Below are 18276 nucleotides of genomic sequence, written 5' to 3'. Positions count from 1 at the left end.
CATCAGCAATTATCAGGACAAAAAACAGCGAGTTTTCTCCCAGCAAGGCAAGAGCTCCTAAACTACTATTTTTGGAGGTTAAATTCAGTATTTATGGACAGAAATATTAATTTCCACACATGAAAAAATGAAAATCCATGTCACATTCTATTCTTGCTACTCCAACGGAGTGTATGTCACTTACACGCAGAAGAAAAATAGCACATAATTAGACATTTTATAACAAGCAGGAGAATAAACTGAAGCTTTGAGACTTAACTGCATAAAGATAATGCTGCTGACAGGGATGCTCAGAAATTATGAGTCAGACATTGGACTCTTGTCACAAAATGGTCACACAAAGCATGAGAACTCAGAAATCCTCAGGGATTCAGGAATAACCAAGGTATGTGTCAACACAGCAGCCCAACTGAGAAGGAACAGGCTAATAGGGATTACTTTCCTTCTCAGTAGTAAGAAAGTAAAGAAGAAGGAAAAGAAAAACCAGTTTCCTTCCTCAAAGTAGAAAGACAGACAAGCAACAGTGTTGGGATTTCCTTCCAAGATAATGTTGTTGTATTAATCTTGTGGGACATAGAAACTTCTAGTTATCTTTGTTCTTTGTTGCTTACTGTATTTAATAATCTTTTTAATCCTTGGTTGAATAATTCTCTGAAGTGAAACTTTAGATATTCTATTTTCGGGAAGCTATCAGATCTCATTGTTGTACTTTGTGTGAGTTTTCTAAAGAATAAAAATGCCTTCTTGACTCTTCTGGACTCTGACACAGGTATTCTGAAGAGCCTCAGACATTATAAAGCAAAAGAAATAAAAGCTTGAATAAAAAAATCCATTAACATGACTGCTGGACAAGAAACTTGAAAGTCAACCACAGTGAGAAGCTCGATGTGCTAATCAGCAATAGTATCACCAGCACCATGAAAAGACTTTGTAACACATTATAAGACTTCTAACAGAACAACTGTCTCCTGCAAAGAAGTTAATGGCAGCCACTTCCAACACAAGTATCATCAGCAGCATTGCCCTTCTTACGCAGAGCTTTAAAAAGAAGGTTTTAAATATTTAGCAAAAGGTTTTAACAGCACTCTCCCACTGCCAATTAGCAGCAGTGATACCATTTAAATATTTGATGATAACAACACTAAAAATAAATAAAGTCCAATTTAGTATCACAATATTGCTAAACCTTCATTATGTTATAGCGGATTTAGACATTTGACTGGCACACATTTGGAATACCATTTTAGTCCTGCACTGCAAAAAATTAATAAAATTGAAGGAAAAATATATATAAAAGAGCACCAGAATAAATTAAACTTCAATAGAGAAAAGCTTCAATAGGTGGAACAGCTAAAACATCAAGATTTTTTAGCTCAGGAAAAAAAATTACATAAAGCAAATGTGAGGAACACCTCTCAGCTCCTTTAAAGAAAGAGAAAGTGTTGTTCTAACATAAGAACCAGGGGATACCAGGTAAACAAGTAAATAGCTGCCTAGTAAAACCATGCAAAGAAAAAAAAAAAAAAAAAAAAAAAACGGGAAAAAGAGGACTTCTTCACACAACACTTAGTTAAGAAACTGCCACAGGATGTTAAAAGCTTCCAAAAGTCAAACTGGCCTTTGACAAATAATGGGGAGGAAAAACCACCTGTAAGGATTAAATGTGCCTTAACACCAGATCACTTAAGGTTGGAAGCAGATGTCAGGAAAGGAGGCTTTTCCCATTCTTCCAGTTGGAGGCAACATCATGAGCCAAATGGACTTTTCAACCTGACCCCAGCAGCCATCCTTAAAATTCACAAGGGCTGGGAGCTTTTGAAGGCTGGGGGTAACAGATGCCTTTACCCCAGGCTGTGCAGTCAGCCTTCATCACAGACAGGTTCAAGCCCCAAAGCCCCTGGGACTCCAACCCACTGAGAAGGTTGAGCACCCTGCACTGCAATGTGCACTCTCTTTTCATCGCTCCACTTCTGGGGATTCACAAGCAGACACCAAGGACTGTACAGAGCACACAGAGTTCTGCTCTGCTCCAGCCCTTTGCTGGGAATAAAAGGTTCTCCACCAGCTGTTCCAGACAAAAAGCAGAGTGTGGCCAGGCTGTTACTGCTGAAGTAGGAAGGCCAAGCTGTATGAAGGATGCAGAGAGCCAAGAAAAGGAGGGACAAGCAGGCAGGGTGACACAACAGATGAGGTGACAGACATGAACTGGATCCAGGCCAAGCAGGGTAGTGAAAGACCAACACCATCAATTCCACAGCATCTTTCTAAATCTACAAAATACCACGAGATAATTCTTATACCAGCTGAAAGCATTCGGTGCCTTCCCACTACACACCACTCTCAGAGCAGATTCCAGACCGGGCTGGCCACTCCCTGAAGAAGGTCCACGTGTGAGGCACATGGAAGACATTATTTAAGCTGAAAAGTGCTAACCTCAAACAATGCTTGTGAAACACATCTCTACAACTAATACAACTGGGAAGAACAATGAGAAATTAGAGGACACTTGGGTTTAACAAATGTAGTATGTCCAATAAGCCATGTAAAGTTCTTGAGGGGGTCTTCAAAACCAGGGAAACCTATTACTACAGGGACTCAAACTACTCATGTCTGATCTAGCTTTCTCCACTATGTGGTAGTAATGTGCCATGACTAATACATTCTCATTTCACATAAATATTAGTCTTGAACTCTAGAATTAACACTGACTTTTTGTAACAAACTGGCATCAAAATATCTCAAAAAAAAATATTTAGGAACCATTCTCTGTAAACAACAAAATACATTTCAGTTGATTCAAGCTATTTCCTGAAGTGATTTATTTCCAACTATTACTGAGTTTTTCCTGCCTTATGTAGCAAAAAATGTATGTATTTACATTGCAAACGTGAATATTGCAATGATCTAAGTATTATTTCAGCAACTCTGAAACTAACATTTGCTACAATATGTACATGAAAGAGATTCATTCTGCTTTAAATTTACTAAACAAAGAAGCATGGTAGAGTATCCAAAGCCACAGTCTTTTTGGTGTTCCTGTACTGTTCACAGGAGTTAAAATCAATAAATAACTGCCTATCCTAAAACCCCCAACAACAGGAAAGAAAATATTCTTAACAAAAGCTTCAATACAAGCTGAATTCCTGTCCTTTTAGTCCAAACTATACCTTGGTAATACAAAGCAATGAAATTACATTTTTCTAAATAAGCAGTCATTTACATTTTATTTTATGGAATGTAGCTAGAGCAAACAGTTCGCAACAGCAAACTCTTATCACAAGGAACTAGGTAATTAAATATATAAAGCATCCTGGATTTTCCATCATAAGAGGTACTTGACAAAACAAAAAACATTCTGTTGCTGCAGAATTTCACAGTCCTTCTTCCTCTCCCATCCTACACTAAAAAGGGCAGTAAAGGATGGGGATATGTTCACAGATGCTAAAACATCAAAGCACACACAGAGCTGTATAATGCTCTACCTTTTTTTAGTGTAAGCAAAATAATAATGCTAGTAAGAAAAAAAAAACAAATATAAGAAAATGGGGGGGAAGTTATAATCACAGAAACGCAGCCATAAAAAGATCTTGAAAATTCTGTGGATGTGTTTTTTACAAAAAAAGCAGCAGTTCTTTTTCTTCTGCAATACTGATTATCTCATAATTTAAAGAAAATATCAAACCATTTTAATCAATTCTAGCAAAGGCATTAGGACAGTCATTAGGCATAATATTAATTATCTGCTATATACTTGTAAGGTGCCCATTTCTTATACCAAAACAAAACACCTAAATAAGTTTATTTTGTTAAAGATTTTTATAGTTAATTTTGAAATCCAGCTTAATATCTTGCTATTTTTTATTGTTCATTTTATAAAACTGTCAGCTGCTATTCTGAAAAGGAGTTGGTTTGTTTGTTGAAAGATACTTCCTGTCTGCCTGCACTTATTTCCAGAATGTGAATATTTGGTATCTGAAAAGATCTGTGAGCATGGTATACAATCTGAAGTACTCAGGGATATTTTATTGCTTACTCTAAAAGACCAAATTACATTAAAAGGAATCCCAAGAGAGGCAGAAATGAATCACAGCTATTTTACTTTCCCAAGGCTGCACCAGGTAACACTGTGAGCCTCAGTATCGCCAATTTCCAGTCACTTGCTATAGTGCCCCCTTCACTGTTTTTAACATTCATGTTTTGTGGTCAAGGGGAGAACTCAGGGATGTTCCTCTTCACAAACAAGGGACAGCCGAGTCTATACAGACAGTTCTGGAAAAGAAGCCATTTAGGTAGATATTAAGAGATTACTGCAGTCAAGAGGATAGGCAACAATCCTTTCAAAGGACTGCTTCATGCATAGTCTCCCACAACAGGGAAAAGTAAGTGCAGTGTGGCACTGCCCCTTATTTTAAAGGCATGCCAGATGTGAAGATTGACTGTAAAACAGTAACAATACTCTTCATAAACACAGCTGCACAACAGGGAACGAGGCCACTTGCTACTTACTCTCCTTAAAGACAAATAAACCAGCCCCTTCCAAAGGGCCCTTTTTGTGCCAGTGTTGCAATCCAGTAATAATAATAATAATACCAATTTGTACTTACCAACAATTATTTTAATATATTTAGAATTAGCAATATTTTCTCATAAATTCTATTTTTGAACTAGATTCTGCATATCATATTGCTCTATTCAAAGGTGGTAAAGAATACATATAACCAGGTTTTATTTTAACCAAATCTATAATTTGATCTTGTACCAAAATGTACAATCACTTAACAACAACTACAAAACAAAAAAACAAAACAAAAAAAAAAAAATCACATACCATGTATGATAAAATGAGAGCATAGTTAAAACAGGATGTCTACCTGAAGGTGGAAGAGCTGCATGCATGTTAGAAGGAAAGTTAAAACCAGAAAGAAACTGGCAAATTGAAGGTATAATCTAAAATAATTAGAATGCAGTTAGTAGGACAAGTACAAGCTTTTTGCAGATGATTGCTTTTGCCCATTACAAAGAGGAACAATCAGGCAGCAGCCTGCATAGAAGGATCATAATGAAAAGGTGATTAAAAGACAAAAGCATCATACTGAAATTTATTAACAACTGATCCTGTAGCAGAGCAGTGGAGCAGAGTACACTGACCTCTTGAGGTCTCTTCCAGCCCTATTTTTAGACCTCCTTCAATACATACACATTGCTGATTTTTATCACAATTTTATCATTTCCTCTTCTCCATGTATATGACACATAAATTATATACCTTTCCCATCCCCAAAATCGACCTGCTAGTCTGTTTATATTTACACTTACAAATTTTGAATCCCACATTTATGTGAAAAGATAAATAATTTAGAATCCATGTACTAATATTATGTGTTCCAAATTAATTTGGCCCTTAGAGATTGACAATTGGTGAATTTTATATAAGGGTTTTTCTAATAGAGTCAGTGCAAGTAATACAAGGATTGATGATAGTATCACCCATGGACCAGCAAAAGCTGGGAAACTACACTATTAACTTGTCCTGTCAGTCTTTGTTTAAATTATTTTAATCTTCCATGAATGCAATCAAATAATGGGAGCACAGTGCATTATTTGTGAGCCATGGGCAGGACACCACTGCTCTAATTCCTAGTTTAAAAATAGGCTAAACTAGTCATGTCACTGATCAAGCCTGATAATAGGCATAAGTAAAAATCTCATCAGGTATTCATAATGATTTTTAATTCCATTAATTAATTTTTCACCACTGAACCGACTGAACGTGTTTTGTGGATAGTCTAAGGTTTTGTGGGCAGAGGGGGTGAAGGAGTTGCTATTATTCACACTAGCCAAGCTCTTTACTCAGTCAAGAGAAATAGACAGACAAGCTCTTCCAGAAGAGAAGTCAGAGAAGCTAAATTCATCCAAATTAAGCTCCCGCTCCAAGTCAGCTTTTGGAAAAAGTACCTCTCTTTGTGGGGTATAGTACATAAGCTAACTAAATCACATAAAGGCAGTATCCTCATGTATATATTTCTACAAATAACTTTTTTTTAATGTGTTGCATATCTTCAAATAAAATTTTGATTCCTGCGGTCTACAGAAACTACTCATGCAAAAAAACCAGATTGCACAACATACCCACTCAGTGGCTGTGCCATACAGTGTCACAGTTAACAAGTAGGAAACTGCTTGATACATAGGTCTAATGTATATATATGATACTCTATGTAAACACTTAAGGTATGCAGCTTTTATATCACAGAGGATATGCTCTTTATGGTGTTAAATATTCTTTTTAAAATATTCTATTTTTAAAAAAATAGGAAGCCAGTACCCAATCGGTAGTAGAGGATAGACAAGGAATACAAATATGGATAGGTGCTGGTAACCTTCTATAATCTAGCTGAGAATCCAACAAATCATAGAGACAGCATCCTCTAAAAGACAGCTCCACAACTCATGGAGCTGCAAGTAGCTATTCAGGTCTCTCATACTGACAAACCAGAGAGATAAGACAGATCTGCATTGAAACAAAGAGAAAAAGACTAATTAAAAAAAAAAATCCAGAAACCGCCTCTCAGAAAAACCTACACTTTAGCTGTGTAGTTGAATGGCTGTCCAGGGTAAGATGTAGGGGGAGCTCAACTATCACAGGCTTCTTTCCTAAATAAATGCTTTTTTTGTGCTGTCATTTTTGGTATCAATTAGCACATGTGCTCTAGGCAAAATATCTTTTACTGTTGGGACATCCACATCCTTCTTCCAAAAATCTTCTGTAACCAGAAGAAATTCCACTGATAATGTTGCATTTTGTTTCCAAGGGAAAGGGCATGAGTAAACCAAATATGTTTTTTCCTTCTTTCCTCTTCATGGCTGTTTTCTTTGAACTTAAGGAACCTTAGCATCTTTGGGCCAAAGACTGCTTAATCAAGTCTACTCACATCATTACACAAGTTTCTTTGCAGTATGAAAAATAATTGAAAATCAAGTAATTTCATATACTTTAAACGAGTCCAGCAACCTAATTCCTTGATATTCTTTCAGATGGAAGTCAAATATGTATGACCTTTTCCTGGGCCTCCATGAAGACTTGCAAACATTGTGGCCAAGATAATTTAGGACTGCAGAAAACCTAAGTCCACTGAAAATGCTACATTGGAGTTTACCATGAATGCAAAAGGGTTTATATTAAAGCCTGTAAAACAAACATAGTTGTAGAAAACACTTTCCAACATTTTCCATATTTCATATTTTTTACACCTGATACAAATGGGTTTACAGTATGAGCTAGAGATCACAGAAGACTGAACAAGTTAGCAACATTTACTGCCATTCTAACAAGAAAGAAGATCTTGATGTACATGCTGTCTAAATCCCCTGTCACAGAAAGACACGGATATGTTTCATTTCAAAGCAAAGCTCTGCTGAAAATTATACCCTAGAGTATCTACCTGCTAAATCTGGTTCCTCCCTTCATACAGGCTTTGAAAGTTAGGAGTTTACAATGCTCAGCAAGTACATGAATTTACAGAATGAAAGCTTGAGTTTAGACATGTAAGAAAAAAAGAAAGATGCAAATCTGTTTAAGTTATCAGGCAATAAATTTATTGACACTGAGATCAGTATTGGTATATGCAAAAAAACCACCGTGGACTTTGCTTCCACAGACATGTTGATAAAAACACTCCTGCTCACAGAATGCTAAAGCCACCTTCCTCCACGTGTTTCTCACTGCTGCCTTCCTAAATAACTGCAGTCTCTCCTAAGTGTATCTCTTCTCATTTTATTACTGCAACCTGTCTCCTAATAAAGACATATTTATCCCCATGGATCTCTTTCTGTCTAGGTCTGTAGCTTTGGGAAACCATGAGGTTCTGTAAGCATTTATTGGACACCCCTGGAAGCAGGCAGCTCTAAGGAAACATACCCATACACCACAAGTCACTTGCTGTCTTAAAGATTCTCAAACGCCTACCACCTCAAAGTCTCTTTAAGAAAGGCGTGGAGGAACCTCACACAAAAATAAAGCAAGATCACTGCCAACTGTCAGAGCAGCTAAGAAAAGTTCACAGGATGCTTAAACCCACTTTGAACTGCAAGATGTAAATTAATTTCACAGAATATTATAGGAAATGTTGTAGGAAATTACATAATAGGAAATCACAGCTAGCTGCACCAAGGAAAATATTATGGAAAAACAAAACAGTCACCCCAAAACCCACTATATACAAACAAGTGGTATATAAATTAGTTCACAAGTCAGGCATCCAAGAGCCTTAATCCCATGGATGCACAATGCATCATCGCTATTGCCTCTTGAAAAATCAGAATCTCATAAATACAGAGAATAAGAAATAGAAAGTGAAAAAGTCTCTGTAAACACACATATGTAGTCCCTGGCCCTCAAATTTGGTTCAACAAGAGCAATCAATAAAATAGGCGATTCCATAAAAATTGCTACAAATGAAGAGTACAATCTTTAATCCTTTCAGCCTAAACACAGCTGATACATGAGAGTGAAAGGTCAAGTAAACTACTATGTATAAAGGCTGTGTTACTTTTTCCAGTAATAGCGGCTGTACCACCTGTCATCATCCTAGGTGACACCTCAGCCTCGAAGAGTACATCATCTTACACCAAACGAGAAAGAAAAAGTCAAAATTAGCAGTTGCACAAAATAAATAAGACAGAAAAAATATGGAGCTACTGGAAAAAGGGAACAGAGACTGAAAGTAAGAAAGGAAAGGGAAAAAGGCAGCAACTGCTCCTCTCAGAGTTATGAAAATAGACAGCCAATGGAAGCACAGACTGAAACCAAAATAAAACATGGATCTGTGCTCCTGATTTTCATGCACAAACATGTGGTTCTAAAGAATTTAATCTGAACTAGAACTATTATTCAAATGCCAATTTTCCATTTGTGACCGAAGCACCTACACAGTAATTGGCAGACTCAACATTTAAGTATTTGATATTCCATAAAGGTGCATTTTACAGATCAACTACAAAGTCATGTTTTGCATGATCATATGAAATCTACATCTGCATGGAACAGACCTGCTCCTTAAGGTCACTTTGTATCTTCTTTAAGAGCAGTTAATAAGCTATTATAACTCCTGGAACACTTTCCAAAAGCATATTACATCTTACTTTCTCCACTCTTTACAGACTTCTGCTGTGCAAGAGCAGGAAAGAAACATCTTCAGGTTTACTACCCATGCCAGATGTTCCAAAAGGCTTCATAGTGAAAACCAGGCACCAAGGCACCTGGACTCAAACCACCTGAACTGCTGAACTAAGAAGGCAGAATCATATTCAGAATATATTTAGACAAGTGATTTTTCCCAGAAGTATTAAAACAGTCATATCTAAAATAAATATATGGACCACATAACTTTAAATGCTGTGTTGTCACATTTTTCCACTCGAGATAATTATTCAAATAATAACAGAAAGTTTTAGTAATCAGTTCTTGGCTGCTGCACAGATTACTGTTCACATCTGCAAAACAGTATTCAGCAGCAATAACAGCAGAAAGTTGAATAATTTTGTATTCCAAAGTGCTATCATTGCTGTAGAAACTAAGAACCTTGACTCGGTATCCATGAAATGTAATTCAAAACCTATTTCCTTATCTCATGCTTCTTGATCTTAATATATCACAAATCCCTAGGTACTGTGACCTTGCTTGGTCCCCAGAGAGGCAGAAGGTTGCAGCATAATTAAATCATACACTACAAAGTAGTAGAACAGCATGGTACACACTGCAAACAACACTACTGTCTTTCTTGGACTACCACAGAAGAATCAAGAAATTGTTAAGAAGTATCAGACCTGTAAAAAAATATCACTGGCAAATCCAGCAAATATGAAGCTATTCCAATACCAAGCTCAGCTGCCCCCTGTCCATTGTTATGATTTCTTTAGCGCACACACACACACGCCCAGCATCACTGCTCAAACAGGAAGGGTGGGTACAGCCTGTCAAATGTGCTCCACTGCTCACTGCCCTTGCTCTCCCCTTGGTTTTTACAGCAAGGCACAGGAGACAGTAACACAACATTCAATACACTACTAGTCTTCCATCATCCAAGCAACAGAACAACAGAGATAATGGGTAAAACACAGACTGATTGTGTGAAATTTATGTTCTAATTGTGGTGAATTCTGTGTGTTTTGTTTGGTGTTGTGATAGCGTTGTTTTTGATTTTGACGTGGGGAATTGTTTTTTGTTGATGTGACTGAAATTTGTGAAGATTGTATGATGGATGTGGTGATAAGGGGTGGAATGCCTCCTGGTTTTGCATGACAAGATTTTGGTAGCAGTGGGAGCTACAAGGGTGGCTTCTTGTGAGAAGCTGCCAGTAGCTTCACCTATGACCAACATAACCAACGCCAACCAGCTGCCAGATGGCCGAGCCATCCCCACAGTGACTGTGGTAATGCCCCTGGGTTAACAGACTTAACAGGGTAGGGGAAAAAAAACTCATCAGAAGCAATTGCAGCCAGAGAAGGGGGGGACAGTACACAAGTGAAACAACATTTCAGACACCAAGGTCAGTGAAAGGATGGGACTCCAGGCCCTGGAGCTGAGATTTCCCTGCAGCCCACAGAGAAGACCATGGTGAGACAGGCTATCCTCTAGCAGCCCATGGAGAACTCCACAGCAGAGGAGGTGGATGCCTGAAGAGGGTTGCAACCCTGTGGGAAACCCACACTGGAGAGGGCTCCTGGAAGGATTTGTGACCCCATGTGGGAGGCACACTGGAGCAGTTCATGAAGAACTACACCCTGTGGGTAAGACCGGCTATAGAAATTCATGGTCCCTCCCATGGGAGGAGACCCAATGCTGGAGTAGGGTAAAATTGTGAGGAGTCCTCCTCTGAGGAGGAAGGAACAGCAGAAGTATGTGATGAACTGACCACAACCCCTTTTCCACATCCCCCTGCACCAGAGCAGGGGGGCAGAATGGAGGGAAGGTGCTTTTAAGATTTGGTTTTATTTATTATCCTATATTGATTTGATTAGTAATAAATTAATTTCCCCAAATTAACTGTAATTAACAAATTACAGTCACGTTTTGTCCTTGACAATAATTTCTGAGAGATCTCTCCCTATCCTTATCTCAACCCATGAGCCTTTCATTCTATCTCCTCTTCCCTGTCCAGCTGAGGAGGGGAGTGATAGAGTGGCTTTGGTGGGTGTCTGGAATCCAGCCAAGGTCAGCCTATCATAGCTGACTTTGGAAGCATATAAATATCTAAGAAGACAACACATCTATCTTAATTTAGATCTAGCTGATCTTGATTAAACTCCGATCCTAAGTACTTGAAGCTATGCCTCATTTCACAGCTGTTAATACCGTTGGAGCAATTTCTGTATGTTCTCTCAACATTTTCATTGGAGTTGGGAAAGCTAACCCAACATATATATCTCGGGAACTGTGGATTTAAGAAACCAAAACGAGCATATTTGTAGAAATAACTGTATTTTTTTTAAAAATCCCATTCCTTTTTGCCCAAGCTACATTCTACCACTGATGCTCCCCCTACTTTTCAAGCTGAAACATAAGCGTTCAGAATATGCAGTTACGTATAAAGATGTTTCTATAGGTGAAGTATAACTCAGCCTACTGCTAAACGAGCTGTCATTTTTAACAAGAAGAATGTCCCCTATTATACCTTCTCCCACCCCCAGCCCAATGAGATCCTGAATCTCTCATCACCTGCTGTGTGCCTGTCACACACACAAGCCAATGGAGCCACTAAATTGCTCTGCACAGGTGCATCCCAAATAACAAGCATACTGTGCAATTCATGTCTTTCTCTGCCAGGCTGGTGCCCATGTTGTTTTGTCAAAAGCCAGCTAGTTTCTCTCACCTTCTCTAACAGGAGTTAGAGCCTTCTACTTTAATAAACCTCAAATCATGACGCCCTGCTACCCCCAGGCGTGGATGTATACAAAGACATCCTCTCACTGTTGTCCACTTCTGACAAAGGAAAAATCAAGTCCCCTCGCCACAGGGGGGAGGAAAAAAAAAAAGAAAGAAAAAAGCTGCCTGTCCTTTCATCTAGAGCCAAGGCTCTGTGAACCCAATGTATCGCCCGCATCTCCCTGCCTCTGTCACAGAGAAAAAGACCCCGATGGAGAGAAGCAAGAGCTCTTACCTTAATTATGCTGCTCCTCCGGGGGATGCCGGGTTTGCCCTCTCGTTGCTGACTGGTGGAAAATCCTCTTTCTTTGCTGCTGCTCTCCGGGCTTGCAGGAGGAGCTGATCCCGGCTCCCCACCGGCTCCCGGCTGAGCACAGTCCCCGTTGGAGACCCGGCTGCCCGCACTGTCAAAGCGGGATCTCCCGCCGCCGCCTCCTCCGCCTTCCCCATCTCCTGCCTTGAACGCCACCTTGCCTTGGACCGGCCCCGGGGAGGAGGGCAGCCCCCCGCCGCCGGTGCCGCCACCGCTGCCAAACTCCGCCATCAGCCTCCCTGGCTACGGCAGAAGCACCACCGCTGCCCCCCTCCCCTCCTCCCGCGGCCGCTCGGCGGTGGCTGTCCTTCCGCTTTCTCTCTATTTACGATCGGGGGATTTTGAGCCTAAGTCTCTCTCCCCCGCGCATTTGGCAGCCGAGGCCGCGCAGCTCCGAGAGGGGAGGGGGGACGGACGAAACGTGTCGGTGGCGGCTCGGCGAGCACCAGTCCCGCAGCACCTGGGGAGGGAAAAGGAGACGAAACGTGACAACCGGTCCTCACACGAGGCGGGGGAGCGTCGCATCGCGGCGCGCTGCCCTGCGCGCACACACGGACACGCGTGGGAGGAGAGGGGCTGCCCGGGGTCCCCGCCCGCACAGGCGCGACCCGCCGGGGGCACCGAGCGGGCAGAGCGCAGCCCCGCCGCGGGGACAGGGACCGGCCCGCCCTGGCTGCCACGGGGCGGCGGAGGCTGGAGGGGACCGAAGGAACTGCGCTTTTGGGTCTGCTCAGCCGGGAAAAACGAGAGGCGTTGATGGCGGTATTTTCTCACCCTGACACAGCGACACCCACAATCGCTGAAGCAACGAAGCGGGAGCGAAAAGAGAACTTGCAGAACAACACGCCCCAAAGCCTCCGGCGCCGGCCCGGGGGAAAGCCCGTCCCACGCACGGCGGGGACGATCCGCCGCAGCCCCTCTCCGGCCACGAGCGGCGGCGAGAAGCGCCGGAACACGAGCTGGGTCACCGTCGCCGCCCCGCGGGGTAGCCCCCGGGCGCCCTCGGCAACTTTTCTGCCTTCCCGCTGCCTGCCGACATCCAGCCGCTCTAGAGACGAAATAGCTCGGCCGGGCAGCGGCACCCCCGGCCCCCGCGGCACCCTCGCCCGCCGCCGCCCCTCGCCCGTACGCTGCGGCCCCGCTACCCACCTCGGCGGCGAGCGAAGCCCCCGGCTGCCGCTGCTGCAGGAGCCGCTTTCCCCCTTCTCCCCTCCTCCTCGCTATGGTCGCCGCCTCTGCCCGGAGCCGGATACAGAGAGAAACTGATTCATGGGGCTGCTTCCCTCGCTCTCCGCTGCAGCCGCTGCCGCTGCCGCCGCCTTCCCTGGCCCAATGCTCGGCAGCAGTCCCGTGTGGGGGAAACGCCGGCAACGCCGAGGGGAGAGGCAGCCCCGGCCGCCCCCGCGAGGAAACTCTCCGGGGAAGGCTGAGCGAACGATCCGGGCTCACCCCCCTCCCGCCGCCGCCACTCACAGGGCCGGCCCCGCGCGGATTGGCGGCCCCGCCGCCAGCACCCCCCTCCGGCAGCTCGGGGGCGCTCCGCCCGAGGGCAGGACCCGCGCCCGCCCCTTCCCGCGCCCCGCGCTCACCGGAGGATTCCTCCGCACGCTCCGGCTCCGCGCCTCTCGGCCGGGCTCCGGGCCGACACAAAAGAGCCCGCTCCCCGGCCCCCCGCGCCCGGCTGCATCCTCCGCTCCCCTCCGCCCCGGACAGCGGCTCCTCCCGCCCCTCCCGTCGGGGCCCCGGGCCCTTCACCCGCCCTCCCCACCCGGGAGCTGCGGCCGCTCGGGTGGGCAGGAAGGGCGGGGGGCGGCGGTGGACCGGCTGTTCCCGTGCCTTACCGGGCGCTGACAGCCCAATAAGAGCCCAATTAGTCCGAATAGAGCCGTTAATTATTAAAGGAACGAATGTGATGGAGTGCTGGAATATTAAAAGCTTAACGGAAACTGCAACTTGATGGTTACCTTCAGGCGTGTCCACAACACAGCATGCTCGGCCGGAGTGCCCTCACATACCCCATACACGCTCGTTTAGGTTTGCTATGAGACAAACAGGAGGGACTTGGTGGAAGAGCAGTAATTCAGAAAGCCACGTATTTATTTTTACCTCTTAACACGGCTGCATGTTGCAATTATTATTTCACGATTAAGTTGAATAAAGGGAAATGAAATGCCATAATTGAGGCACTTAGCCCTTTGCTTGAAATTCAGAAATTGAGTCAGTTGAGGAGACAATGATTGAGAACATGAGCAAAATTGGAAATCGCAGAATAACAGTGCAAAGAGACACCTAAGATGGCCCACACCATCTGACCTTCAGCATTTGGCTGAAGTGCTTAATGCAGGAGCTTGACTCAGATTATAGTCGAATGAAACCACTACACTTTTAATTTAGGTTCCCTCAGTTGCCCTCAGGAGATGACTGACTGTGCCTGGAACTGCTGGCACAGAGATCAGATACCTATCCTACATAGCTTGAATAAGGCAGCATAAATATCCCCCTTCAGCATACTGGTGGTGAAAACACTGGATTGGAGGGTAAATTTTCAGTGCTGTCCCAGCTCCAGGGCTTTACCGTGGACTGCAGAGCAGTGCCACCGTCCCTTTGTGGCCGCCTGCCCTGAGCTGTCTCCAAAAGGAAGGCACCGCCATCTTTTCCTTCAGAACACCAAGGGACAGCTCACTCCTCCAAAACACAGAGCCACAGGGATGATGTCTTCTGTCTGTTTTTACTGTTTAGATCGCTTGGAGCACAAGAGCCCTCATTTCAATCTCCTCTTCCTGAAGATACTCATATCTGTGTCCCCACGGTCATTAAACAGCCACCAACTTACAGACTGGTGCTGGTGAGAGTGTTTTCTTCAATATTCTGTCTGCAGTCTGGACAATGGTGCTTGTCACTGCAGCAGAAAAGGAACCATAAGATGTGATGCAGACTGGAGGAAAGTATGAAGCTCGTTGGAGAATATTACTTATTCAGTATCATTTCTAGTGGGTCAAGGAAGTTCATAACCTGACACTTCTACATGACTCATATATGGTCCCAATTTAATCAAACTATTAACAAAGCTTAAGGTTAAATGAAAACGTGCACATTTGCAGGATTTAGACTGTAAACACTAGGGACATTAATATTAAACTTAAGATCTGAAATAGCCAAAGTTTGTGGTTTTCATTAGCTGGTAATACAGTGATTTTACCATTTGCCCTTATGTGAACATCTCTTGCCTGAACATCTTGCCTCACCATTTAACTTAGGAAAAGTCAGCCTTGAATATTAAATATTATCCAGTATTATATCTACAGATGTGGATATCACAAACCATCCCTACAGAAGACACTTTGTCATTAGGAGCATCACTGTTTCTTCTGAAGGATGAAATTTATACGCAACAAGTATGAAATATTATTAGAATCATTTGTCACAGAGCGTTGCCAGTAAACTGGTGAGGAAGATGTGTGCTTTCTGTCATCTTGCTGCTTAAGATGCACATAGTAGAATACCAGTTTTGAGGCCTTTAGCAAAATTTGATCAGTCCTGTCTCAGAGAAAAAAGGATTAAAAAACCCTTTTCAACTCTGCTTATCTGTCCAACCTGTATAGAAACAAGATAACAATGCTGAAAAATAAATAATTTAACTTTAGTCTTGACAGTTCTGTAATGAATGATATCAAGACCTGCAGACATTGCTAGACTTTTGACTGTGAAGGTGATGATTCAATACAAAGGAAATAGTAAAATTTCTGAATCTAGTCTTAAGGATACATGCACACGAATCAATACAATAGTACCTGTATTATGCTTATTCTAAATATTGAAATTTAATTACTGATAAAAACGTTTATCAAACACTAAACTAGAAAGGTTGTGCTAGCAAGATGGAGGTAGCAAATTCTCCAAATCTAAGATTTCTTCTGATGACCATTCACTGATTTTTCTTATTTGGCCATTCTGTTTTACAGGACTTCTTTAAATTAGCAGTGTTTATTCAGATGCATTTTAAATGCTTAAAGTTGAAAAATATTTCCATATACAAAAGGAGGCATTTCTGATAAGCCAAATCCCAGAAATGGTCGCCAAGACTGAGCTACTCCACAGAGACCTTGTTTGTCCCTGTGAGCTCAGGTTTCCAAAGTAGTTCATGTGATATTAATGTGAACTATATACTTTCTTTGCCAGAACTTTTTGAAGATCAAGGGGTGAAGAAACTTTTTCATTATCATTATTCAATAGTGGCCTCAGCAGGCTCTATTTGTTTAATTGTTAAATGAAATAAGGATTATAATGGAATCAAAAGACCCTTCTATAACAATATTTAACTCTGAGAACTTGCTGCCATGTGCACATATTAGCTATTTTCATAAAATCCTATTAAATATCAGAGTTCCACAGCTAAGCTAACATTACCCATTGAACTTTTCTAACTCAAATAGCATGGCAGTAGAAACATGCCAAGAAACAGGATATGTTTAAACCCCTAACCAGTGACTAAATTACTAGTGCTTAAAGAAGCCAAATACTAGATTATTGCTAATGCACTAAATACTTTTTATTCCAAACATGAAAAACTTTAATTAGCAATTATCTTGTTTAAATGTTGCTTTTCTGACACCTCTGCTTGAAATATGTTTTTTCATTATTGTAAGTATCTCTATAGTTCCGGTGATAATTTAAATTGCTTGACTTGATTGTTCAGGTCACAGTCTAGCACATGCTTGTTTGTTATACTTGTTTGTAATTAAGTATACATGTTTAAGCAGTCCCATTACAGTCAGAATCTGATTCATAATTAATCCAAAGCAAAGTTTATGTATAAATAATGCATTATTGTATACAACATCTGTAAAGTGCAGGTGTGTTATATGCACATAAAATGTGCAGATGGTACAATGTGCAGTAAAGGTGGCAAAAAGAGGTAGAAAAACATAAATTGACAGATTTGTCTACTGCAGAGCATTTATTAACATTGTGTACATGAAAATAATTTTTTTTTTGCAGTTTTGGAAAGTTCATTATATTAACAGTGACTATAGGAGTCAGCTGGGATTTGGACTTTGCTATCATTCTATAACTAAGTTTGAGACTTCTGTAACTCTAAGGATGAGGATTTTTTTTTTTAATCTAGCAGCTCAACCATTTTAGCCTATTAAATACAGTTTAAGGAATGTTTGCTCTCTATCCTACCTATAATGCCTTTTAGTTTGGCTACCAGCCTGCTCAATGTAATGGTTCAGAATTAACAAGAGCTTAACAGTAAATCTACTCTTCCTCTACAGACTCTTGAATCCAGAAGGAGTGCTTTTCTAAATAAAGATAATTCAGCAGTTCTTCTCTAAACTGTCTGTTTTTAAGGCTATCATGCTGCGGTGGTTAGTTGTTTGCAACAAAGCTTTAAATCACATTGCTATGAAAATGAGACTCTTTGTATATATGTTTTAATAAAGGTCAAGGTTTTTAAAAACTGAAAGAGATTATTCCCTTCCTGACCATTGAAAGAGAAGTCTTTAAGAGAAAGTTAAAGAGCAGACAGGAAGGCCTCCCTTAAGGCCTCAGTTTGCAAACTAGAAATTAAGTCTTTTTAAAAAATCTTGAACTAGGCACTAAATCTGAGTAACTCTTTTGGGAATCCTGGACTTATCTTAACAGGAAATTACAGCTTATTTTATTCTAATATCATGTTGTTATTTTGCCATTCTTGAAAAGGCTGAAAATCAAATCTTTGTTTGTCTTTAATATCACCACTTGGAAAACTGATTTTGTAGCAATACCATTTGAGGTATTTTTGGATAAAGTTTCAGTGGAGCAAAATTTGCATTTTCTTCTACTAGGAAAGGCAGGCACCCTGGAAAATACTTGCATCATGCCCATTTCAGCGGAGGCACATGTGTTTTATCAGAGAGACCAGAACAACAAACCTGTTCTTGAAGTGTTTCTGATGCATCATTAAAAAGAACATACAGTGTTTCCCATCTCCTGGTGTTGTACTCTGCCCTCCAAGGAGAAGTTACAGTTACCAAAACCAGAGGAGAGCCAGGATTCT

At 41.6% G+C, this 18276-nt stretch overlaps 1 protein-coding gene across 1 annotated transcript in view; it reads right to left on the bottom strand.

Moving 5' to 3' along the window:
* Positions 1–13453, bottom strand: part of PLCL2 (phospholipase C like 2) — a 100245-nt gene extending 86792 nt beyond the window's left edge. Inside the window, exons 1-2 of the mRNA XM_053978033.1 lie at positions 13386–13453; positions 12159–12696 (exon numbers count right to left, since the gene is read on the bottom strand). Coding sequence (XP_053834008.1) covers positions 12159–12467 — 309 coding nt within the window. The 5' untranslated portion in view covers positions 12468–12696; positions 13386–13453. The remainder of the gene's footprint in view (positions 1–12158; positions 12697–13385) is intronic.
* Positions 13454–18276: the final 4823 nt, after the last annotated feature.

Source organism: Vidua macroura, chromosome 1, assembly GCF_024509145.1.
Source record: "Vidua macroura isolate BioBank_ID:100142 chromosome 1, ASM2450914v1, whole genome shotgun sequence".
NCBI lineage: Eukaryota > Metazoa > Chordata > Aves > Passeriformes > Viduidae > Vidua > Vidua macroura.
The sequence above is the reverse complement of the archived record's forward strand: the minus strand, read 5'-3'. Positions and strand labels throughout refer to the sequence as shown.